General features: G+C 40.3%; 1 protein-coding gene across 1 annotated transcript in view; it reads right to left on the bottom strand.

The window, feature by feature from the left end:
* KCNH7 (potassium voltage-gated channel subfamily H member 7) overlaps window positions 1–26,346 on the bottom strand; it is a 408,359-nt gene that overhangs the window by 70,739 nt on the left and 311,274 nt on the right. The window contains exon 8 of the mRNA XM_058191645.1: window positions 16,754–17,153. Coding sequence (XP_058047628.1) covers window positions 16,754–17,153 — 400 coding nt within the window. The remainder of the gene's footprint in view (window positions 1–16,753; window positions 17,154–26,346) is intronic.

Here is a 26,346-nt window from a genome sequence, read left to right as displayed (position 1 = left end):
GTGAGCAATTTATTTTTGGTTTGCCTGCCCTGGTTAAGGGCAATTGTGGTATAACCAAACTTTTTATAAAATTACTTAATGTCAATCTCCTAAAACAGAGACTGGTGCAACGGTCTCTGGTCAGCTTAATTTGCCTCTAAATCCTTACAAGTGGTGAAAAAAGGTTTTGGGAGGTATCCATATTTAGGGAGTTCAAGGGGTGTCATAAGTCCTTTTAAGCTACCTTCCAAGCATCAACTACCTTCCAACGCTTGAACAACCAGATCCACATATAGAGTTGAAACTAGCTACTTTATTGTCCTGTGCCCCATTCACAGGAATCTTCCCAGACTGACAACTTATTCCTCAGAAAAGCTAGATAAAGTACAACAGCATTTGATGGAGAATGTGAGTATGTTAGACCTTACAGACTAATTCCCTGTTTGAGCCCTTCTCCCAACTGGGACAGTTGTTCTCCAACACTTCCCAATGCAAAAAAAGATCTGAACAATTCCCTTTTTTGGAGGGAGGGGGATTGTAATTGTTCTTGAAAACTAGAATTAGGGTGCTAGCAGGCCATATGTGTCATAGGGGCCACAGCAGGGGTGAAATTCAGCAGGTTCTGACAGGTTCTGGAGAACTAGTAGCAGAAATTTTGAGTAGTTCGGAGAACTGGCAAATACCACCTCTGGCTGGCCCCAGAGTAGGGAGGGAATGGAGATTTTGCAATATCCTTCCCCCAGGTGTGGGGAAGGAATGGGGATTTTGCAGTATCCTTCCCCTGGAGTGGGGTGGAAATGGATTTTGCAGTATCCTTCCCCTGCCATGCCCACCAAGCCACACCACCTCCACCAAGCCACGCCCACAGAACCGGTAGTAACAAAAATTTGAATTCCACCACTGGGCCACAGGATCTTTACTTTAATATCTTTAGAGACACAGGCAATGAATATAAGGGTGTCTCCTCTAAGACTGTCATGATGTAAGTATTGTGGCATAGAATTACCATTCCCTAGGATATAATATACACATACATGATCTATGCAAGGCACCAAGGCTTTTTTCGCATTTTCTAGCCCCCCCACCTTCAACTCTTAGTTAAAGTTAGTGGATTTACATCTGAATAATATGAGTGGATAGAAGAAGTAAAGAATCAACTTAAAGGGAAAAATGGATGAAGTGTAATGTGATTTCTTCCCCCGTGCACAACCCTTTTCTGTCTTGATCACGCCTATTTCCTATTCCTCCCAGAAAACCTCTGTCGTTCTCAGTTCAAATGAAAATAGGTTTTTTTCCCTAAGTCCTGCTGAATCGTGTTGGGAAGGTGGGGTCCATTTCTGTTTTCTTTCAACAAGAGGAAGTTATGCTATCATATCTAAGGTTGGCTTAATTCCCATCTGTGTTTGGAGGTATGACAGAAGTATGAGGGGGTCTTGAATTTGCAAATCTTTAGTCATTCCTATATGTCCCAGCTGATCCCATTTGGGGGTAGTTTCTCTGGAGAGGCCTCTTGTCCCACTCAGAGTTTTTTTTTCTTTATCCATTAAAGGACACACCCATCAAGACCTTTTGATATACCCTTTTAGGGGCTACAGGATTACATTTATTTCAGTTTTAAAAAATTTGATCGTCTAAATAAGCAATAGCTTGTATGTGGGTACAATTTTGGGTACACAATGGTACAAACAATTCTTGTATTTTCAAAGAGTAAGGTGGAGGAAGCTACTGTTCTGCAATATTGTGTTAAAGCCACTGAAATAAAGAATATTTCAGTGAAAGATTACCTTAATTACAGATACCTAATTTTATTTTTATTAAAATACACAAGAATTGCATAGTACCTATAGGGCAATGCTTGGAAAATATTAACCACTTAGAAAAGTTGCTTCAAATTCTTCGTGGAAAGCTATAAAATGCGGTGTATATTATGAAATGATCATTTGTAATTTATGGTATCTAATATAACAAAATGAGAGTGTACTATTTTTACTGCCTTGCAGAAATGAAAAAGACAGAGAAATGCAGAAAGTCGATTATGTGTCAAGTTTAGAGATGCCATTAACTGAGAGTTATTCTTGAGGGTCATTATTTATTAAATTAATAATAAAATTAAATAACAGGCTTATTTATTTATATATTAAATTTAAATTTAATGCCCTGCCTAACTCACCGCAGGGCAACTCTTACAATTAAGACTCATTGTGTTAGATGGGTCTATTAGGCCAGGGGTGTCAAACTCAAGGACTGGGGGCTGGAACCGGCGCACGGGGTACTTAAATAAGGCCCGTGGGGCCATCCTGGAAACAGCGAAGGACTGGCCTGTGGTGCCTCTGCCAGCAAAAACAGAGCTCGGGAGGGCCAAGCTCTGTTTTCACTGACAGAAAGTTGCAGGAGGCCGTCACAGCGGAAAGTGGAGCTTCGGAGATCAGTTTCACTACAGATATTCAAATTAAAGCATCACCTTTGACCGTGCTGATATGATGTACCCAATAAACAGGATTTTTGAGGAAGCTAAGGCCTCAGAGCCTTGAATCGTTTGGGAGCATTACTCGAACCATGACATTAACATTTTCAGTCCTTTTCTCTACGCTAGGGAAAAAGTTTTTTTTTACAGTCCCAGAAATTAATGCTGTGAAATCCCAGTTGATATATAGCTCTCCATTAATGAGTACCCTTTGAATAAACATTAAGCTGCATATTTGTCCATTTTATTATCATGCCATCCAGCCCATACACAATTGGTTTGTTAATAGGTCAGGATATTTTATCAAATGTCCAGGGAATGGTTTTCTTGTGAGGCAGTATAGCAATAGCACATAGACTTATATACCGCTTCATAGTGCTTTTAGAGCCCTCTCTAAGCAGTTTACAGAGTCAGCCTATTGCTCCTAACAATCTGGGTCCTCATTTTACTGACCTCGGAAGAATGGAAGGCTGAGTCAACCTTGAGCTGGTCAGATTTGAACTGCCGAAGTGCAGCTAGCAGTCAGCTGAAGTAGCCTGCAGCGTTGCACTCTAACCACTGTGCCACCTCAGCTATGGAAGTGAAAGTAGGGATAGAAAGAGTCTTGATGCTTTTGGACTGTAGTGCTACAGAAGACTTCTGAGAAGGTCATGGATAGCCAAGAAAACAATAATTGAACAAATCAATCAGGGTTCTCACTCAAGGTACAGATGACCAGACAGACTCTGACTATACTTCAGACACATCACACAAAGAACTAGCTTTCTCAAGAAATCCATACCGAAAGGTGAAAGAGCAGAAGAGTACAACTAGCAAGGTGGATGGACTCAATTATAGCAATATTGCATGTCTGTTGGAAGACCTGAAAAACTAGGTTAGGGGATAGATCATCCAGGAGAAAAGAATGCGGTTGTTAAGCATCAATGATAACTCGATGGCACAATCATTTCATTAAATGCTTTGATGAAATCAAGCTCTGTTGCATTTACAGCACTCCCAACAATTTATTAATAAGGAAGTTAATCAAAAAATTAATGTCAATAGTTGCCTTAATTTTTGATAAATTTATGCTGTCATCTGGGAAGTAATACATTATTTTCAGAGTGTTTATAGATTGTTTTCATGATTCACTGCAAATGTTTTAGGTGTCAATGTCAGAGTAATTAACCTCAGTTTTTTTGGCTCTTCCTTTTCTCTCTTTTTAAGATGGGGACAATATTTGGCATCTCAAATTCCCGAGAGCTTTATTTGTTCTCTGGGATTTCTCAAAGATAATGGAGAAAAATCCAGCCAACTCACTCAAGCAGGCTTTCAAAATGCTGTCACTGACTGTAGTCTATTTCAATAAAGTAAAATCTCCAGCGAGACATCTACAATCTGTTTTCTGATTTGGCCTAGCTCAAAGGGTGGATGCAGGCCGAGACCTAACGGTCACAATGAACAAGGCCCTAAATTATATTTGGATGGTCTCATTTTTCCCCTAGAAATGAGTAAAATTACTGGGGAAAGCTGGAGAGAGAGAGAGAGAGAGAGAGAGAGATGCCTCTTACCTATGGCCTTGTGCTTCTGACATTACCTTGTGTTTCAGCAGCTTCTCTACTGCCAAAGGAGCAGAAGGCCTAAACTTTTATCTTCCCTTCACTAATCAGAGGAGGGATGCTTGAAGCACAGTAATTAACTGCAGGAATATAAAGAGATTTTCCATTAAGCTCATCTAATTCTTCAACCTTGCTGGGGAATAAGGTCAGTAAGTCTCACAAGTTGCCAAAGAGTTCTTTGCACTCGGCAATGTCCCTAAGAGGAAAGCCACGAAGCTTGGAAGACTGCTACCCCAGTAACTAAAAAGAGGCCAGAGAGGTTCGGTCCCCAGAGGAAGGCTGATTTTGGGGGAAGTAAAAATAACAGCAGGTGCAATGAATTGGAGAAGAGCAGGGAGGGTGAAGGATTCCAATTTCCTTAGGTTTTTTTCCTTTATATTCAATAAGTGTGGAAGCTTGCTTAGAAGAACAATATCTTGCTACTTGAAAGCAGCGAGGTTCTCTAGCAAGTCTCTGTACATCCTGGAGAGGAAAAACAAACAAACAAACAAACCCAGGGAGATGGGGATAACATGACTGGAACCAGCAGCAAGGTTAGCGGTAGGAATAGCAACTTTTTTTTTGGGAGGGGGGGAGTCAGTTTTGATTCGTGGTGAATACTTGGACTAGTTAAGTCCTTGTAGTTTTCTTGGCAAGATTTCAGAAGTGGTTTGTCCTAAGCAGAGACTGACTGCTCCAAGGTCCGTCAACTGGTTTGTGCTTAAGGTAGGATTGGAAGTCACAAGTGTTAGCTTGGTGCTTTCACCACTATATTAAACAGGCTCTCCGGGAACCGCAACTTTCTTAATGGGATCTTCTGTTACTTAATGACTTAAATAATAATAATAATAATAATGTTTTAATTTGTATACCGCCCTTCTCCCGAAGGACTCAGGGCGGTGAACAGGCAAATAAAATACAAACAAACATACACAATAATTAAAACAACCCTTAAAAAACTGATTCAAATTTGCCAGAAAATTTAAAATGACATTACACCCCATAAAATTACAGAAATTTAAAACCCATCAAAATTCAATTAAAATTTAAAATTAAAATCAGGCCAGTCCAGCCATATGAAATAAATAGGTTTTAAGTTCGCGGCGAAAGGTCCTAAGGTCAGGTAGTTGTTGAAGCCCGAGGGGAAGTTCGTTCCACAGGAGCCCCCACAGAGAAGGCCCTCCCCCTGGGGGCCGCCAGTTGACACTGTTTGGCTGACGGCACCCTGAGGAGTCCCTCTCTGTGGGAACGCACCGGACGCTGGGAGATAGAGGCCGGCAGTAGACGGTCCCGTAGGTAGCCCGGTCCTAAGCCATGGAGAGCTTTAAAGGTGGTAACCAATACCTTGAAGCGCACCCGGAAAACAACAGGTAGCCAGTGCAGTCTGCGCAGGATAGGTGTTACGTGGGAGCTCCGAACCGCTCCCTCAATAACCCGCGCAGCTGCATTCTGGACTAGCTGAAGTCTCCGGGTGCTCTTCAAGGGGAGCCCCATGTAGAGAGCATTGCAGTAGTCCAGGCGAGAGGTAACGAGAGCATGAGTGACCGTGCATAGGGCATCCTGGTCCAGGAAGGGACGCAACTGGCAGATCAGGCGAACCTGATAAAAAGCTCTCCTGGAGACAGTCGCCAAATGATCTTCAAAGGACAACCGACCATCCAGGAGCACACCCAAGTTGCGTACCTTGCATATGCTTGGGAGCACATTCTCTAAAAAGGACTCTAGCTGAATTGAAATCCCCAACAACTCTAGAGATGGTTTCCTGAGGAAGGTGAAGGGCAGAGGCGGGTTTCAGATATTGTTACCACCGGTTTGTTGCGTATGCACATACTCGCTTTGCACATACACTCGCTTTGTGTGCATGCTCGCTTTGCGCACATGTGCACCTTCCGTACATGCGCCTGGCCTCGAAAACGTGGCTAAATAGGACAGCATAGCACCGGGGCAGGTGAGCGGGCCCACCTGCAATCTCTACTACCAGTTTGCCCGAACCGGACCGAACCGGATGTCTACCACTTCTGGTGAAGGTTCGTTCTCCAAGCTTGTGAGTGGGTTTCCGAGCGTTTCGTTATCAGGCTATTGATACCAGTTAGCTAAGTACCAGGCTAGCAGAGTTTAGGGGATGTCATAGTCAATATTCTATTTATAAGGGCTTCAGGTGTGGATGTGTCAAGTGAGGGTCTTGTGATGGGTCAGGTGTGAGTCCTCAGTGAGTCTTGTGATGGGTCTTCTGATAAGGAGGTTACATCAGGTCAGGGTCATTGGGAGGTGAACTGCTGGTTGGGGTGTATGTGTATTGTATGGGTTGGTTTTCATCTTGACCCATCACAAGATCCTCACTTGACACATTCACACCTGAAGCCCTTATAAACAGAAGGACACTGACATTCCCTAAACTCCAATGAAGATGTTACCTAGCCTATTAAAGAAACATTCGGAAACCAGCCATTAAGCTCGGAGAATAAACCTTCACCGGGGTGAAATCTAATTTTTTTTTGCTACCGGTTCTGTGGGTGTGGCTTGGTGGTGGTGGGGTCATGTGACTGGGGGAGCAAAAGACGGAAACTCACTAGCAATGTCCTGCTGGAGCAGCGTTGGACTAGATGACCTCCAGGTCACTTCCAGCCCTGGATTATCCTCTGAAGCTGCCTCTAGTGCCAGGTTTGTACTTCCTTCCTTCCTTCCTTCCTTCCTTCCTTCCTTCCTTCCTTCCTTCCTTCCTTCCTTCCTTCCTTCCTTCCTTCCCTGCCTTTCTCTCTCTCTCTCTCTCAAAAATGAACACCCCCACCCCATTTTTTTCCCCAGCAGGCTTCCCTGATAGCCAAACAAAAAATGGCGGGGGAGTCCATTTTTCCTCCCAGCAGACTTCAGGGAAGCCTACTGGGAGAAAAAAATGGACCCCCCCCTCTGTTTTTTGGCTAGCACCCAGTTAAGCTGCGCAATCTTCAGAGGCTTTTTTTTAAATTTTAAAAAGCATTTTTTCGGCCAAAGAAAAGTGCTTTTAAAAGTAAAAAAACCCCCACCTCTGATGATCACGCGGCTCAGCTGGGCATGTTGGGGGGCAGGGATTTTTGCTACCGGTTCTCTGAACCACCTGCCGCCATCGCTACCGGATCGGGCGATCCAGTCCAAACCGGGAGCATTTCACCCCTGACCCTCACCCTCATCCTACACACAAGCTACAAATATTCGCCACTATTGCAAACAGTTTTCTGACTATTCTTGTCTGTAATACAACAGCTTAATTAGCTGTATTTCACCCATGAAGCTTCTGTTGTTAGCTAGTTACTGAATGAAGGGTTGAGTTTGTGGAGAGGTGACAGGTATAGCTATGCCTGACGTGAAGTCTGACATAACAGACTGCACTTGACAATTCTCACAAATGTGCATGTTTCATAAATGGAATTAAGACCAATATAATGGTATAATGATAGTGGATTGTGAGAGGAATTTTTCTTGTCATATTCCTACATTTGTGATACAGACAATCAAAATGATTGTCAGGAAATTCAATGAAAAATATATCCTGAAGATGTATCTTCAACCCTATCTTATGGAATTGCAAATAGAGTTTGCATTAAGCTACATAAAAATACACGCACCAGTTCTTGACTCAAATACTGTATTACTAGAATACCTATTGTTATGGAAAGGGGCAAATACAGATATGAAACCCAATTGTTTCATATCCTATGAACTGCCCCTACAAGTCTAGCTAGTCACTTTTGGAAACATGATATAAGATTAAATGGACCTTGGTCTGATCCAGAAGAGATCCTGTTTCCCTTGAGCTTTATCTTGAGGTACAGTTATTATATTACTCAGAATGGCTTATTGCCACGTTATTGCCTTTCTGAATATTATAAGGCACCAGGCTATGCTGGCTGGAGAATTCTGGGAGTTGAAGTCCACAAGTCTTAAAACTGCCGAGTTTGGGGACCCCTGGGCTATGGCATCATTAATGTTTTAGTCTATACATTTAGTAAGTTGATCTTTCATTTCATCCCAGCTTCTAATACGGTTGACTTAAGTATGCTCATTTTAAAAAGTTATTTGTTCAGTCTACCAAATTTCTCACTTGTTTATACCATGGATATAAGACTCAGCATCAACTTGAAAACCTAAGTTACAGAAAATAAATTTCCTCTCTTGCACAAATAGCCTTTCGTCCTGTACAAAGGGTAGTAGAGATGGCATTTTACTATTGGTATTATTACTAACAACATAAATGAATAACAATAATATTCACACATAACATTGAAGTTTGAACGTGGCTTAAAAAATAAATTTGAAGGGCCTGACAGTTCTAGAACTTGCATCTTAAAAAAAATCCAGGGTTTTGGGCTGTGATTGTGGCGATTCAATCAATCAATCCTCACGGCAGAGAAAGCGTTCCCTTACATAAACAGGGATAATTTATAAGTAATTAGAAGTAATGGAATTACAGAATTGATACAAATACTATGTCATTGAGGGGCATCTCATTCTTAGCTATAACTGCTGTGTAAGTTTATCAGTGATGAAGATAGCCTGTCACAACTGTGTACATTTGTCTCTTCTCTTCCTCATTATAAATTGGAAACAAGGAATTGACTAATCAAGTTAGCTGATAATTCACTTATTCTGCATATAGTATAGACCAGGGATGTCAAACTCGCGTTGTTACGTCATCGTCACGTGATGTATCTGGACTTTTTTCCCCTTTGTTAAACCGGGTGGGGGCAGAGCCAGCACATGACGCATCTGACCCGCGGGCCATGAGAGTGACACCCCTGGTATAGACTATTAGGGTTAGCAAAAGAAAGCTGTGGGTTAGTTTTACATTTTGCCCATTTTCGTACATTCGCTTGTACTTTTGCGCACAACTCTTTTGAGAAAGTTTTCCAGAAAAAGTCTTGCATGGGTTTCATAAGGAAAAACTTCGTTTTTTGTCACTAGGCAAAGGAGCAACGTGTAGAAGAAACTGTTGTAATTTTTCATTCTTACGAGTATTTTAATTGGTAAGACATAACCACACAATTAATTGTCCTGCCGTGACAAGGAAATTCACAAAAGGCTTTATCTAATAGTGCTTGATGGATTAAAGGTGCTACAAAGGTTTATGAATAAGGACAAATTAAACAGAAATGAAACAATTTCTTAATCGGCTATTCACAGATACATATTTTTCCCTTCAATATCTATAGTGGTTGGAATTCAGAAAAATAAAGTGAAGTCAAAGATAGGACGCAAGCGGTCTTCTACTACATGTCAAGCAGACCAAGCCTGCCCTACTTTTTCCTGAATTTTTCCAGTAGAGCAGGGTTCATACACAGAGGAACTAAAGGACATTATAGGACTGTAATAGTGTGTCCTCTTTAAAGCTTTTGAGACTCAAATTACTGACCTGCAGTCTTTATGTACCTCTTTCAGGGATTCTTGAAATTAATGAGCTACTGTTCTGAAGCAAAAACATTTTGCATGTTTTTTAAATAGGTTTCTCAAAGCAAGTCTTGTGGTCTGCATCAGTAGTGGGTTCCACTTTCCTTCTGATTTGGAACGTGAGCCCGCGGGGTGCTTCTGCACATGTGCAGAACCTTCTGCGCATGCACAGAGTGTCCGTGATGACGTCTGGGCAGAGCCTCCCACCGCCACCACTATCAGTTTGCCTGAATTGGGGCGAACCGGTAGAAATCCACCACTGGTCTGCATCCCGAGTGCACAATGTGATCGGAAATTGCTTATTGCCCCAAAACATTACTTTTAAGATATTTTATGTTTTTTTTTAAAAAATCAAATGGTTTCCTTCCTCCTGTGACATTGATATCACAAAGCCAGCTGATGGTGTCAGATCTTACAAGTTGATTTTTCTCACATACATGCTTAAACGGTTTAAAATAATACAAGAAAATCCTGTTTTAGAATTTCTCTCCCTCATCCTTTATGGGTATGGCAAGACATTTTACCAAGAAAACAGTTTATTTAATGAGTTCTTGCCTTCCTAATAGGATCCATGCTGATAAGATGGCTGCAGTGCCAAGAATGCCCACCTATTTCTTAAACATAAGAAGGGCTCCACACAAGAGAAAAGGTTGCTATTTCCAAGCACTGAATGAATTTGGTTGGATTTTGGGAGGAGGAGGAGGAGAAGAGGAAGAGGAAGAGGAAGGAGGAGGAGGAGGAGGAAGAGAAGGAGAAGGAGAAGGAGGAGAAGAAGAAGAAGAAGAAGAAGAAAGAGGAGGAGGAGGGGGGGGAAGATATCCATTCAGTTGTGTCCAACTTGGTGGATTGGATTGGATTGGATTGGATCAGATGGATAAGGGAAACAAAGCCAGAAGTAATAACTAGTTGTGGCAACATTCTGCATTACAGGGGAGCTCTCTTCATTTTATGCCTGCATGATAGTCTGAAATAGGTTGGGTTGAAAGATCATGACTAGACATCCAGAGAGTTTTCCTGGTTAAGAGTCAATGTGACTCTTCTTTTCAGGACTGAGCTGCACTTCTTTGCTTGCCCCAGAGCGAAAGTAGCCACCTACTATTTTGGAAGGGCAGGATGAACAATGTCATCTTCAGCCTGTTCCTAGGTTGCTGGGAAGATAAACATTATGTCTTCTTGCTCTGCCTCCTTTCTCTCTCCACTGGTGCAAACATGGCTTTTTCCTTCCACCTTCCAACTAAGGGCCTCTGGTGGCTCAACGGACTAAGTCTGTCTGTTATTAACACAGCTGCTTGCAATTACTGTAAGTTCAAGTCCCACCAGGCCCAAGGTTGACTCAGCCTTCCATCCTTTATAAGGTAGGTAAAATGAGGACCCAGATTGTTGGGGGCAATTAAGTTGACTTTGTATATAATATACAAATGGATGAAGACTATTGCTGAACACATTGTAAGCCGCCCTGAGTCTTCGGAGACGGGTGGGATATAAATTCAAATAATAATAAAAAAGCCTCTGTTTCAATTGGCTAGTGTGTGCTCTCTTGGGCATCCCTCAACTCCCTCAGTTTCTGCTTTGCCAGGCATTGCTAAAAACAATTCTAAACAATTCTAAACAGCATTGCTAAAAAAGCATTAAGAGTTGTTAACCTAATCTTGCGTAGCTTCTTCTCCAGTAATATTGAACTGCAAACTAGGGCATACAAAACTTTTGCCAGATCAATTCTTGATTACAGCTCATCTGTCTGGAACCCATACTGCACATCGGACATTAATAGAATTGAACCAGTCCAGAGATATTTCACGAGACAAGTCCTCCACTCCTTATGCCACCAGACTCAAAATTTTGGGCTTAGATAACTTAGAACTTTTCTGTCTTTGGTCTGACCTAAGCATAGTACATAAAATCATCTGCTACAATGTCCTACCAGCCAATGACTACTTCAACTTCAACCAAAACAATACAAGAGCACACAATAGATACAAACTCATGGTAAACCGATCCAAAATAGATGCAGAAAATACGACTTCAGTAACAGAGTTGTCAGTGTCTGGAATGCACTACCTGACTCTGTGGTTTCTTTCCCAAATCCCCAAAACTTTAATCTTAGACTATCTACTGTAGATCTCACCCCATTCCTAAGAGGTCTGTAAGGGGTGTGCATAAGCGGACCAGCGTGCCTACAGTCCCTGTCCTAATGTTTTCTTTTATTCATATCCTTTACATGTGTTTATACGTCATTTCTTGACATATGTGGTTCTTCAAATGGGAAGAAAGGACTGAAATCTGGAAAGACTTTCCGTTGGCGTCATTTCTCAGCTAATTTACATGGAAGATAAGGAATTGAAGGCTGCAGTGCAGAAGTCCTATATCCTAGTCCAACATCTTAACCACTACACGACACTGATTCTCTCATTTTGAATTTTCCTTCTGTTTACTACGTGGACCCATCCATGAGATTTTCTTTACAAGTATTTAGAGACCTGATTTCCTATTGCCTTCCAACCTACTGCTCTGTCATCTCCTGATGTTCCCGTATCTGATTCTAACCAGCGTCGCTTATTGAGATCAACCAAGGTTGGTTAGAAGTTATAGCCTACTGTTGATACTGCATGTATGAAAGCAAAAATAGAAATGACAAGAGTTTCAGTAGAAACACTTCCCACTTGGGAAGACTTATGACAAGGTGACCTAAGTGTTGCTATGTAACTCTTACAGTTAATGGGTAACTTCAAGCTCTCTGTTCTTTCTTATGTTCTTGAAACTGGACTTTGTTTGAACAACACTTCAAATGGAGGATGGCACAGATGGAAGATATCCTCTGTAAAGTAGGTCTCCTTGCCATGCCCAAGATAGACCTAGTTAACATAAACTTTTGCAGAGTAGGGGTTTTTCAATACCCTGAACGTATCTGAGCCATTCACAAAGGACGTCTTAAGGGCCTGGGAATGGCAGTGGAGAGGAATGGTCTTACTTTCTTCTATAGTGTCTTATAAAAATAATAATGAATAAGTTAAATTCATCTGGTAAATTGTTTAAAACTGAAATCTTAAAACGTTTAAAAAAGACAAGGAGCAGAGATTATCCTGCATATTCTATACTAATTTTATATTGGTGATGTGTATTTATGTCATTGGAGGTTTAATTATTTGTTCTGTTAATACTTTTATGATGATAATTATTTCCTATTGAATGCTATTGTTATTACTATTGCACTTACATGTTATTTATATGTAGAGCCGAGGTGGTGCAGTGGTTAGAGTGCAGCACTGCAGGCTACTTCAGCTACTGCTAGCTGCAGTCCGGCAGTTCAAATCTCACCAGCTCAAGGTTGACTCAGCCTTCCCTCCTTCCGAGGTGGGTAAAATGAGGACCCAGATTGTTGGGGGAAATATGCTGACTCTGTAAACAGCTTAGAGAGGGCTGTAAAAGCACTATGAAGCGGTATATAAATCTAAGTGCTATTTTTATTATTAATAATTTTTGACCACAGAGGAAGGAAGTGAACCATTACAATACTGTATATCTCCTACTCCTAAACTCTGTACATGGTCCCAAAGAATGCCATGCTTGATGGTATTGAAAGATCAAAGAGAGTCAAAATGGATGCACTATCATCATCGCAGCTCCACCAGAGATCACCAACAACCACAACTAATGTTGATTCGGTATTACGTTTCAGTCTGAAACTTGATAGGAAAGGGTCTAGATAATTTGTTTCCTCCAGGACCCTCTGAAGCTGTAACCTGACTACCTTCTCAACAACTTTCTCCCAAAGGGGAAATTGGGGGGAAATTGCCTAGAAAAAAATGTTTGGATCCAATGATAGCTTTTTGAGGAGGCTTTTTCAAAGCAGTTGAGACCACCCATCCCTCAAACAGATACTATGGCATGGAGCCTCACCACCCATAAACTTCTGGACAGATTTCATCAGCCAGGGCTGACATGTAAATAGGTAGACAGGACAGCAGTCCCAAAGACCTGGTTCACTTTCCCCATGATTTACAGGTTCAAACTCACACCGGTAACCACACAAGGATCTTGTTTTAATTATCTCAACAGATGAGTCTGTCATCTGCACCTCTATAACTGTCTGGTTTGGTTCTGCAACCCAGCAAGAAAAACACAGACTTCAGGGGATAATTAGAACTGCAGAAAAAACAATTGCTACCAACCAGCTTTCCATTGACGACCTATATACAGCACGAGTCAAAAAGAGGGCTGTGAAAATATTTACAGACCCCTCACATTCTGGACATAAACTGTTTCAACTCCTACCCTCAAAAAGAGGCTACAGAGCACTGCACACCAGAACAACTAGACACAAGAACAGTTTTTTCCCAAATGCCATCACTCTGCTAAACAAATAATTCCCTCAACACTGTCAGACTATTTACTGAATCTGCACTACTATTAATCTTCTCATCATTCCCATCACCCATCTCCTTCCATTTATGATTGTATGACTTTACCTTTGTTGCTTATATCCTTACTATTTATATTTACATTGATTGTTTTCTGATTGCTTATTTGTAATGACTATCATTAAGTGTTGTGCCTTATGATTCTTGATGAAGGTATCTTTTGTTTTATGTACACTGAGAGCATATGCACCAAGACAAATTCCTTGTGTGTCCAATCACACTTGGCCAATAAAGAATTCTATTCTATTCTACTTTCCATGTGGAATCCAACTCTGAATGGATTTGCGTTATTTTAGGCACCAAATATCTAGAATATTCCTTGCAGTGAATATACAGATGACTCTGTGGCATGCTGCTCCCTAGCAAGGAATAAGCCACTTTAAAAAAAAAAGGGCTGCTGGATAGCTATTTGTGGATGTGATAACAGTAGAAAAATAGCTATGTTTTACTGCTGTTATTGCCACTTTGTAATCCCTAATATGGGCTTTTACTTCTTTTGACGGCACTCTAGCTGTTTCTTCTAGCATATCATCTCCTGAAGTGCATGAGAAATCCAGTGAGGCCCTCAAGATCAATACACAGGGAGCAGCCACCTAGGAACAATAATAAGCTAAGGTCCTCATTATATGCCCACTCCAGATTATGACCAAGGTTTCAATCAAATTGCCTCAAAAACTTTTCCAAGCTTTTGTTGATTACTGCAGATTGGCTATTCCAAGAGAAAGCTGTTTACACATTTAATAATCAATAAATGTTTAAACTAAGGAGACTTCAGTAGCACTCAAGGATTAAGTTAACTTAATGTCATAGCAAAACAGGTTACCAGATGCAACACATGTCTATATAATATCGCCCATGTCCACTTCTCCTGCTTGCTCATGGCTGCATGACTCTTGGCTTTCCCGCAGTTTGCAGGCCACAACAGGGCCGCAACAGGGCAGGAGGCTGCATAGCTGCATGACTCTCGGCTTGCCCACGGCCTGCATGGCACAACGTGGCAGGAGGTGGTGTGGCTGCATGACTCTCGGCTTTCCTGTGGCCCGCATGGCACATCCAGATCAGGTGCCTCCTTGCCTCTGCCTCCACCAGCTGCTTGGACAGGTAATCAACTCACCTGAACTACGCAGGCTGTAGCTGCTGCCAGACATTGTCGACCCCCGTGCTATTGCTGCCTCCGGTGCTGACCACACACCCCAGCTGATGACAACCTTACCTAGGGCTTTTTTTGGGGGGGGGTTGGGCTTATATTAGGAGCATAGTAAAATCAGACTAGGGCTTATTTTCTGGTTAGGGTTTATTTTAGGGGGACATGGTAATACAATTGTTTTGCTACCAACTCACAACTTACACATCTGGGGTAATTAGTGTGTGCCAAGAATGGGGCTTGTGCTCATCAATGTGTTATTTTTTGTGGCACTATCTGCCCTGTGCAATTCACTGTCCCTGTGAAGCACCTTCTATTATATATTTAGCATGCTTGTTCAAGTCTATCTTCTCATCCAGGCTTTCCACGAATAAATGTACAATAATTGTAGGTTTTGTTTTCTTCCTCTGCCTCCTTTTTATTGTACAGATATTTATATGCAATTGTGCTTTTGTATACTACTTTGAGACTCTTTTGTATAGTTGTTGTTGATGACAATACTATGCCTAATTTATTTTCTTCTATTTAATTGTCTCTAATTCCCAGAGATTACCTACACAAGTCCATACAGTTTTCGTGGCAAGGGTTTTCAGAAGTGGTTTGCCATTGCTTCCTTCCTAGGCTGGAAGAAAGTGACTGGCCCAAGTTTACCCAACTGGCTTTGTGCTCAGTATGGGACTAGAACTCATAGTCTCCTGCTTTCTAGCCTGATTCCTTCACCACTGCACCGAATTGGTGCTCTCACTGATAATAATAAAGCCAACCAAATATCTACTAAATTAAATTGAGCTACACAAAGATCAATAGGGTCTATACATTTCACATTGTGCCACAAGATTTCAAGTTGACCTTTAAAAGGATTCTAAGTGTGAACAGTTCCTTAAGAGGTACTATAAATAACCTGAAGACAGTGGCTAATTTTTAAAAAGAAAAGTGCTGCTGAATCTCATCTGGAATACAAATTGTGCTGGAGGCGTTGATTCCTGGTTTCATGTGGGTAAATTTGTGATTATTTTGTAATTAGGCAAATGCATCCCATATTATTTTTCCCTTTGAAAAATCCAAGATCCTTCATGTCAGTAGATTATAAATAGCCAAGAAGAACTATCCTTCTTTTTATATATAATGATCAGTTCAGAGAACACGAACCAATGAAAGAACAAGTCTAAACTATATGAATTAATATTCCAAAGCTGCATCTCTAATAGCAAAGTGATTGCAATAAATTCTTATGGAATATTCTTTAAGCAGTAATCTTTTTTAAAGCAATAGTAAACCAGTTTCATATGTTGTAATGCAAACCTTCCAACCTTCATAAGTTGTAAACCATCCCTATCAAGATTGGATCTTAAGCTCATTAGTCCATAGAGTACATAATAACTAATATTAATTTCATATTTTTTTCTATTAAAAAGAATACCAACTTAAGAGCAGGAGTAAATTCCCCTAAAAATTCTAATTGCTGTGAAACTTCAGAATGAAAAGCATCCAGAATTTTGGATGAGATGTTTCTCCAGAACCAGAGAATTTTGGAAGGTGAAGTTCTAAATGAACAGTGGCAAAACGTTTGCGTGAAAATACATTTAAAAGTGCATGCCCTACAGAACTTTTGCCCAGTCTTCACTTTGCAAACACGTTCTTTCAATCTTTTGAAGGTTTTGAGTACTTAACAAGCCAAACAGTTCAGAAATTCATCAGTAAATTAGCAAGGAAGTAAAAAAAATGCGCAAAAAAAGCACCTCTTACTTACAGCCAATCAGCATGACGCAAATAGAAAAGATTTTCTCTGAGTTGGTATTTGGAGACACGTTTCCAAATCCTACACTGGTCAGGCTGCTGAAGGTAAAATAAAGTGCGGTGACATATTTGTCTTTGATGGATGGTCCTGAGCTGCCATCACTCCGATTGTAATGTTTTCCCAGTTGCTGTCCCAAGGAGTCCAACCAACCGATTTTGCGAGACAAGTAATGCCTTTCAACATTCCCAATGGCATACCAAATGCAAGCCAGCCAGTGAGCAATGAGTGCAAATATGCACATTAGTAACATCAAGACAGCCGCACCATATTCCGAGTATCTGTCCAGTTTCCGGGCAACCCTCACTAAACGCAGTAGACGGGCTGTCTTCAGAAGGCCAATGAGAGTTGTTGTCTGCAGAAACAGAAACCATAGTAGGCATTAGCTCAGATGCGAAAGAGGAGACTAAGGAAAATAATTTAAGTGAAATTAAATTAGTCTGTTTATAACAGGGTTTCCCAATCTTTTCTATACCCCGCATCCCTAGAACGCTTCCGATATATTCTCGCACCCCTTACAAAAGTAAATAATTATATGCATATAATTATGCACATACACTATAATTTTGAAACTTCTAAACCCAAGTTTTTGCACCTCCTGGAATATCATCTCGCATCCCTAGTTGGGAACCCCTGGTTTATACAGTGTTTTACCGAAAATAAGACCCTGTCTTATAATTTTTTGAACCCTGAAATAAGCGCTTGGCCTTATTTTTGGGGAGGTCTTATTATTTTGGGGCACATGGAACAAGATGGGGCTCCTCTTGCCGTCTTACCTGATTTCCAGCTCTGTGTTTAAATATTTTCAGGAAGGGCTTATTTTTGGGGTTGGCTTATTTTAGCGCATGCACTCAAAAGGCCGATTGGGCTTATTATCAGAGGATGTCTTATTTTCGGGGAAACAGGGTAAGTATGGTCTCATGCCAAAGGGTGCCTTCATAGGTCTTGTGAAGAATAGCAATAGCACTTAGACTTATATACCGCTTCACAGTGCTTTACAGCCCTCTCTAAGCGCTTCACAGAATCAGCCTATTGCCCCCCAAAATTTGGGTCCTCATGATGCCTACTTAGAAGATTTAAGTTCTTAGGAACCGTTTTAGGCAATCTCCACTTACTATTATAGTTCGGATTATAGTTCGGAATACAGATAGCCCTTGACTTACAACCATTTTTAATGACAGTTTGAAATTACAATGGTGCTGAAAACTGACATGACCGTTTTTCACACTTATGGCCATTGCAGCATCCCCACCGTCATCTGATCAAAATTCAGGCTCTTGGCCACTTTATTTAGTTATGACGGTTCCAGTGCCTGGGGTCATGTGATCATCAACTGTAACCTTTCCAGCTGGCTTCAGCTAAGCAAAGTCAATGGGGTAAACTTAAGGCTTAATGACCACATTATTCACTTAACAACTGCAGTGATTTGCTTAACAACTGTGGCAAAACGATTGTAAAATGGGGTGCAACTTACTTATCAACTGTCTTGCTTAGCTACAGAAATGTTGAACTCAATTGTAATTATAAATTGAGAACTACCTGTATGGGCAGCTATATAAGTTTGATAAACTAATTAACTAACTGACTGACTGACTGACTGACTAGCTAACCAGCCCGCCCACCCACCCACCCACCCACCTACCCACCCACTCACTCTCTTTAAAAATCAGTTGTCAAATGATCCTTGGGATGAAGGAAACTATTAAACTAGGAAACACAGTAACACAATAAGTGCTTTATAAGGTACATATACACTTTGGGAGAATCTCTGGTGCCTTGAGCATTATCTACAGCCATTGTGTAGGCTGTAAAAAATGCTCAAGGCAGTCCATAGAATTAACCATAGTAACTGTCCCATTATAATCTATTGTTTACACTATAATATCTACAATAAAATAACTGCCCTTTTCACTGGTGAAAATGTGTCAAAATAAATAGCATATAGTAAATAGTACATTTGGTACAGAGTAAATAGCTGTAAATCTGAAGCACATACTTTATGCTCGGATTTAAATTGCCTCTCTTCAAAGAACCACTGAATTGGATTTAATTTCTAAATGTAACCCAAGATTTGGGGCTTTATGCAAGAAGCATTTAAGGTAGAATTCTTAAGAAGTATTCCTAAATATTCCTATACTTAGGAATAAGTATATCTGAAGCTCCTTTATTCTGAGACAGACATTTTGCTGAATAATATCTGTAATGATTGGAGGGTTTGTCTATCACAGGTCTTTCCAGTCATTGCCAGAGATTGAATTGGAATTTTCTGCATTACTACTACTACTACTACTACTACTACTACTACTACTACTAAAAATGCATATCCTGCCTTTCCCTTGAATGGTTCATATGGGGAGTTCCCTTCACTTTACTTACTTGCCGAGGTATTTCTTTATAATTGAGTGACAGTCTTTTTCTTAAAAGCTTCAAGACCTTGTAGAGAAATGGAATTGAATGGGGAATTAGAATTGAATGGAGAGCAAGTTTGGTTCAGTGGTTGTGGCATCAGACTAGAAACCAGGAGATTGTGAGTTCTAGTCCCATTTTAGGCAAGAAGCTAACTGAGTGACTTGGGTCAGTGACTGTCAGGTACAAACAATCAGACTGACTCATTTATTGTATTCTACTGGTCATACAAGACTTTTTGCCTTCTCTTGGAAACAAACAAATAAGGTCAGTGGTGGGATTCAATTTTTTTTTACTACAAGTTCTGTGGGCGTGGCTTGGTGGGCATGGCAGGGGAAGGATACTGCAAAATCCTCATTCCCTCCCACTCCTGGGGGAAGGTTACTGCAAAATCCCCATTCCCTCCCTACTCCAGGGGAAGGATACTACAAAATCCCCATTCCCTCCCCTCTCCAGGGGAAGGATACTGCAGAATCCCCATTCCCTCCCTACTCCAGGGGAAGGATAGTGCAAAATCCCCATTCCCTCCCCACTTGTGGGGGAAGGATACTGCAAAATCCCCATTCCCTCTCCATCCCACTAACCTGCTTTCCAGCTTCGTTCTCCTGTGCAGGGTAACAAAAGAAGACCCAGCCGATCAGCTGGGAGGCTGCGAATAGATCGGTTGGGTCCCCCAGACTTACAAGCTAGACCTCCCTGCAGCCTCCTGGGAGCAAAAACGGGCTGTGGGGGGCTGCACTCCCCCCTCCGTGCCCCATTTTGGGCCTAGGAGGCCTCCCTGAAGCCTCCTGTGAGCGAAAATGGGCCATTTTGGGCCTAATAGGCCTCCCTGCACTTACCTGGGAGCTAAAATGGGGCGTGTGGGGACTCCTGGAAGGGGTGGGTTGGGGAGAGGCAGGGCCAGCCAGCAATTTAACTACCAGTGTGCCGGAACTGGTTGAATTCCACCACTGAATAAGGTCCCAGAACTTAAAGGGGGGGAGGGGAATCATCCCTAGGTCTCTTGCAGCTGTGCAATGACTTATTGGGAAGAAAGATAACCAGCATTTTGTTATTCCTCTCCAAACAAGGAGAGGACTTGAGGTCACCCACAGTTGCTCCTTGCGAGGAGATAAAAAAAACCACAGCAGTCTCCAGTGGGTTTAGAGTTCTTTCTCAAACCATTGGACACTGGATCCATATATTTTCTTTTTAAATCACTCTCGGAAATTGCCTGTTAACTAGTTTTGTTGTTGTTGTTGTTGGGTATCTTGGATCAACAAATCTGATAGCGGAATTTCTTTCAATTTCCTTTAGTGAAAAGAGTTTTAAATACAGGTTTGACTTTAAAAAAAAGTTTGTTTTTTTTTAAATAAGCAGAAAACAAGTGATTAGAACTTTGTTTTTGGAAAGTTACAAATCGACAGAGTCCAGATGGATTTGAAATAAGATTTTAGAATTTACTTTAAGAAGCCTTCCCATGAGAAAATGCTTTTGTTTCGTTTTGAAGAAAAAAAAAAAGCACGATAGTTTGAGACATTGAAAGTTGGACACTACAGGGAACCAGAAAGAATGAAAGATTACTTTAAAGGAGAACAACGTATACATTTGATTTACTAATACAAAATCAAGCAAAGTATTTTAACTTTGGATCAGTGGTGGGTTTCAATTTTTTTTACTACCCATTCTGTGGGTATGGCTTGGTGGACGTGGCTTGGTGGGCATGGCAGGGGAAGGATACTGTTATATCTCCATTCCCTCCCCACTCCAGGGGAAGGTTACTGCAAAATCTCCATTCCCTCCCAATCAGCTGGGACTTGGGAGCCAGAGAATAGATGGGGGCGGGGCCAGTCAGAATTTTTACTACCGGTTCTCCAAACTACTCAAAATTTCTGCTACTGGTTCTCCAGAACTGGTCAGAACCTGCTGAAACCCACCTCTGCATTGGATATATCAAATGATATATTTGAACAATAGTCCCAGTAGTAAAATTTAAGAGTGTCTGGCTTTACAGATAGATTGTGTTTAAAAGATGTTAGAGAAGAGGAATGTGTTTTATCTAACAAGATTGAGGCTGATCTGAAAGTGGATTTAAAAATAACAGGTTTAATGATTAAACTTATTAAATTACTTTTCCTAAATTACTTAAGAATTAAATTCTTAATAATTAAAAAGGATATAAAAGTGATAAACCAAGACAGTGACCTGGATAATTTTCCTATATGGGATTTAAAGTGCAAAATAGGCTTGTTAAAGCTCTGAAGAATTTTGTGTGAAGGGAGAAAGAAAAAATGGAGAGGGGGGAAAAGAAATCAAGTTCTATTACATCATTTGAAGGGACGAAAGATTAAAACTGTTAAAAATAAAAGGAAGGAATATAAATTTGATAAAGGCTAACAGATATCTTTGGTAACCCTTAATGGGTTTTTCCTGAAATCAGGACTGAAATGACAAAGCTTTATGAATTTCTTTATAAATAAAAGATGGGATATGAAAAGATGAAATTATTTGTTGTATCTTAAAGAGAAGATGATAAGTTACTAAAATTGTTTATTCTTCTTGTGATGAAAGAGAATGTCATTTGTTTATATAGTTCTTTTGCTTTTCTTTACTATATTCTAATTTTTCTTTCTTTTCTATTTTTTCTTTCCATTTTTTTCTTTTTTCCGCTTTCTATTTTTCTTTTTCTAGTTTTCTTTTGCACTAGTTTTTATCTTTACAGTTGTAATTTTTAATACAATTACTGTTCAAAAGGGTTCTGCATGTGTGTAGCCTCCCACGACTATCTCTTCTATTTTCAAGATGGCATATATAATGCATAAAGTTTAACAGCTGAAAACATGTGCAGTTTTAATGGGACAAGCCATTTCATCCCCCTAAGTGCAATTAGAATGTTTTATTAAAACACTGCATGTTTTATACATAGATCATAGGAGCAGTAATTTGGAAATAAGCGTTCCCTTCTTTTAAAGTAACTTGAACATAACTTATTCTATTTATACCTGTCTTGTAAATTTCTCCCTGCAACAATGAAAGATTCTAGACCACAGCAGCAATTTATTGTACCACTGCTACATCAGGGCAGTGCCACAAATTAAGAAACGGGAAGTGAAGTCAGCTGTCTGTGTTGAAAAACGTTTCTACGTTTCACATAGGTTTTTATCCTTTAGACCGGGGCTTCCCAAACCTGAGAAAATTACCCAAAATTGGGTAAAAGTGTCTTTATTTTGGGTAAGGAGGGTGCATGTATCCATTACCAATTACAACAGAGGCATTTAAATTGACTTAAAGACAGCCTCGTGTACTAAAATATATTGAAAAAAATTCCCAAAGTATTCCTATAAGACAAAATTGCATGAAATTACCAATAATAATTTGTTGACAGGACATAAAGATCATTCAGTAATGTCGTTTTTATACTATAAGTAGTCCTCGAGTTAAAAAACCATTCAATTCAGTGACTGTTTGAAATTATGACAGATCTAAAATAATACTGTACGTCCAGTCCTTGAAGTTTGATTAGACTTTCTGATAAGTGGCTTTAAGGAAAAAGTTTGAGAAGGACTGTCCTAGACCCGCTACATGAATACATTTGGGAGCATCCTTCACAAAGGTAAATAGGAAGATAATATTTGGAAGGAGCAAAAACTGTAAACACCCAGCATTTGTTCATTGCTAAGTCATTCCTTCTAAGAAATCAGTGTAAGTTTCTGATTGAATGAAATTGCATGATTCTTCCAAAAAGACTTTGTCACGGGACAGATGGATACTGATGTATAAAATTCATATACATCATATATATATATGTATTCATATACATATAGAAGGTTCCTTCTATCAGTAATTGAGATGAGGGAGAAGATGCCATTATAAATTAAAAGTAAAGCTGAGAGAAAGAGAGTTGAGAGAGAGAAAAAAATAAGCAGGTTAAGACTTGATACATTTCTTGATATATTGATATATTTCTTACATAATTCTGTACCTATTTGGAAATGCATACCAGTTTTGTAAATATTTTCACTTGTATATATTATTAGAATAAGCTATTGGCTTTCGGTGTTTCTGTATCGACTCTTATCCTGACCCTTTCTTTAACAGGCTTACTACGATTTTACTACTAAGTACTATATAATATAGTCTTAAACCAGAGGTTGAATTTAAGTTTTTATCTTTTGTAAAAGAAGTTGGAAGTCACTTTCTTCTTATACTTTTTTCCCTATAGTTTTTGTGTCCCACACTATCCCATTCCTTCCTTTTTATTCTTTTCCTCTATTTATTCTGACCATTTATATTTGCTAGTTTTATGTTCTGTAAAAACTGAATAAAGTTATATTTAAAAAACAAGCAAACCCAGAAATAAAATATCTCAGGGGCTGCCACAAAGAAGCGCGAGTCAAACTATTCTCCAAAGCACCTGAGGGTAAGGACAAGAAGCAATGGGTGGAAACTAATCAAGTAGAGAAGCAACCTAGAACTAAGGAGAAATTTCCTGACAATTAGAATAATTAAGCAGTGGAACAGCTTGCCTCCAGAGGTTGTGAATGCTCCAACACTAGAAGAGTTTTTAAGAAGAGATGGGATAACCATTTGTCTGAAGTGGTGTAGGGTTTCCTGCCTAAGCAGGGGGTTGGACTAGAAGACCTCCAAGGTCCCTTCCAACTCTTGTTATTCTAAATACATTTCCCTTTCGCTGTCTGCCTGCTTACCTTCTTGTCTATGGGCAACTTTCCCCTTCTTATAGGTCTGTGATGGCGAACCTATGGAATGTGTGCCACAGCTGTAGCTGTAGCTGTAGCGTGCATACGCGTGTCAGTCAGCTAATTTTCCGAGCCCACTGGAAGTTGGGAAACAGGCCATTTCTGGCCTCTGGGGTGGGGAACGCCATTTTCACCCTCCCCAGGCTCCAAGAAAGCCTCTGGAGCCTGGAAAGAGCGAAAAACGGGCCTACCGGGCCCATTGATAACCTTTTTGCCATCGCGTGCCGAAAGCAGGGGGAGCGTGGGAGGGTCACACACGCATGCGTGGGGGGAGCAGGGTGTTGGGGGGCATTGAATTATGGGTGCGGGCACACGCGCACGCCCCCCCCGGTACTCCCCCCATTTTTGGCACGCAATGTCAAAAAGGTTAGCCATCACTGTTATAGGTCTTAATCTTTACATCAAGGCTGGGCAGGAAGGCCTTTTGAAAAGGAGCTTCCTCTGAAAAGAAGGAACTTTGTCTGGAAACTCTTTGTGCACTTGCAAGGAGAATGGCTATACAGCAGTGGTAATATATAAATAAAACTGGATTAAAATTCTGCTTATTGAAACTTGGGACACTGAGAATTCAGTCTTCCACAAAGTCTCTGCCAAATGTAAGATGGATCTTCCCTAGGGATCTAGAATCCAAGTCTATAGCAAAGCTACTCCTAACGGGAGGCAAGCAATTTTTTTTTTTGGAATGTGTGACAGAAATCAGTGACTTGCTAATAATCCAAGTACATCTAAATTAATTTGGTCCCAATTTTTGCAGACCCTTTCTTGCTTAATAAAGTCGTGTCCTCTTTAATTACATCATTCTGTTTTCTCCTTCTTCAGCGAAATGAGGGGGGAGGGGAGAAACAGATTTCTCCCCTTTCTTTGGAAGATAAATGTTTTACATAACAAACTGTAGACCTTTCATTTTCACCCGAATGTAATTAAGTTTATTAAAAGTTTCCTTATAATGCTTCTAACCAAATAAATAACAGCACAAGAAATGGTATGTAACTCTGGGTCTTCTGCATTCATTTTACGCTAACAAATATGCACACTCTTTGAAAGCTTTGTATTGTGTATAATTAAATTTCACCTATCCGCAGGGATTCTTTCACACTTGTCATGGAGAAATATAAATAATCTTTGTGAGTCACATAACTTAATCTTATTTTTCCTGATTTCTAAATCTAGTTAGTTTAAAAGTGATTACAGATTCGGGATATTTGAATGTTTTCCTGTATTCATCCTTGCAAACCCCATTCATGTTTCCATCTTATACAATAGTGATTAAAAAAAACATTATATATAAATATCCATCCATCCTGACTTTATTATTTTTAAAAATAGCTCAAGGTGCAGAACATATCCAACAACCCTTCCTCCTTCTATTTTCCCTGAACAGCAAACCCGTGCAGTGGATTGAGCTAAGAGAGAGTGACTGTCCCAAAGTCACCCAGATGGCTTTCATGGCTAAACTGGACATCCTTCTCTGTTGCCCCTTTCATGCAACTCACGAAAAGTCAGTGACTTATGTTTTTGGGGGAGCAGATGAAGATCTTTTTTTTTTTTTTTTTTACTGCAGGGCCTTTTAATTTAAGGAATTCTTTTATCAGAATTGAAATATTGTGTCTATCACATTTTTAAAGTAAAAAATGATGTTATGCATAAGATAGATTTTATATTTTTGAATTGTATCTATACAATAACCCACTGGCCTAAATATCAGGTTATATAAATATTACAATTCAGAAGAACCTGTTGCAACTTTTTTTTTTATTTGAATTTATATCCCGCCCTTCTCCGAAGACTCAGGGCGGCTTACACTGTGTTAAGCAATAGTCTTCATCCATTTGTATATTATATACAAAGTCAACTTTTATTGCCCCCAACAATCTGGGTCCTCATTTTACCTACCTTATAAAGGATGGAAGGCTGAGTCAACCTTGGGCCTGGTGGGACTTGAACTTGCAGTAATTGCAAGCAGCTGTGTTAATAACAGACTGCTTAGTCTGCTGAGCCACCAAGGTCCTTTTCAGAGAACTTAATTGTATTTATGTATGAGCAGGGATTATGACAATTGTCTTTATTTCTAATCACTCTGCTTCGTTTAAAAGATCTCTAGATATATACACGCAATGACATACCTACTATATTCAATACTTGAAGCAGATATTTTATTAACACCCGCTTCTATTGCTTCTGTTGCTGCTGTGCCAGGCTGCTCACTGCCAAACAGCTGATCAATGCAACAGGGACTCCACACTCATCCCGAACTCTCCAGATAGAGTCCTTGCAGTGGTGGGTTTCAAATTTTTTTACTACCGGTTTTTTGGGTGTGGCTTGGTGGGCGTGGCAGGGGAATGACACTGTAAAATCTCCATTCCCACCCCACTCCAGGGGATGGTTACTGCAAAATCCCCATTTCCT

The sequence above is a fragment of the Ahaetulla prasina genome, chromosome 1 (genome assembly GCF_028640845.1).
Source record: "Ahaetulla prasina isolate Xishuangbanna chromosome 1, ASM2864084v1, whole genome shotgun sequence".
Classification (NCBI taxonomy): domain Eukaryota; kingdom Metazoa; phylum Chordata; class Lepidosauria; order Squamata; family Colubridae; genus Ahaetulla; species Ahaetulla prasina.
The sequence above is the reverse complement of the archived record's forward strand: the minus strand, read 5'-3'. Positions and strand labels throughout refer to the sequence as shown.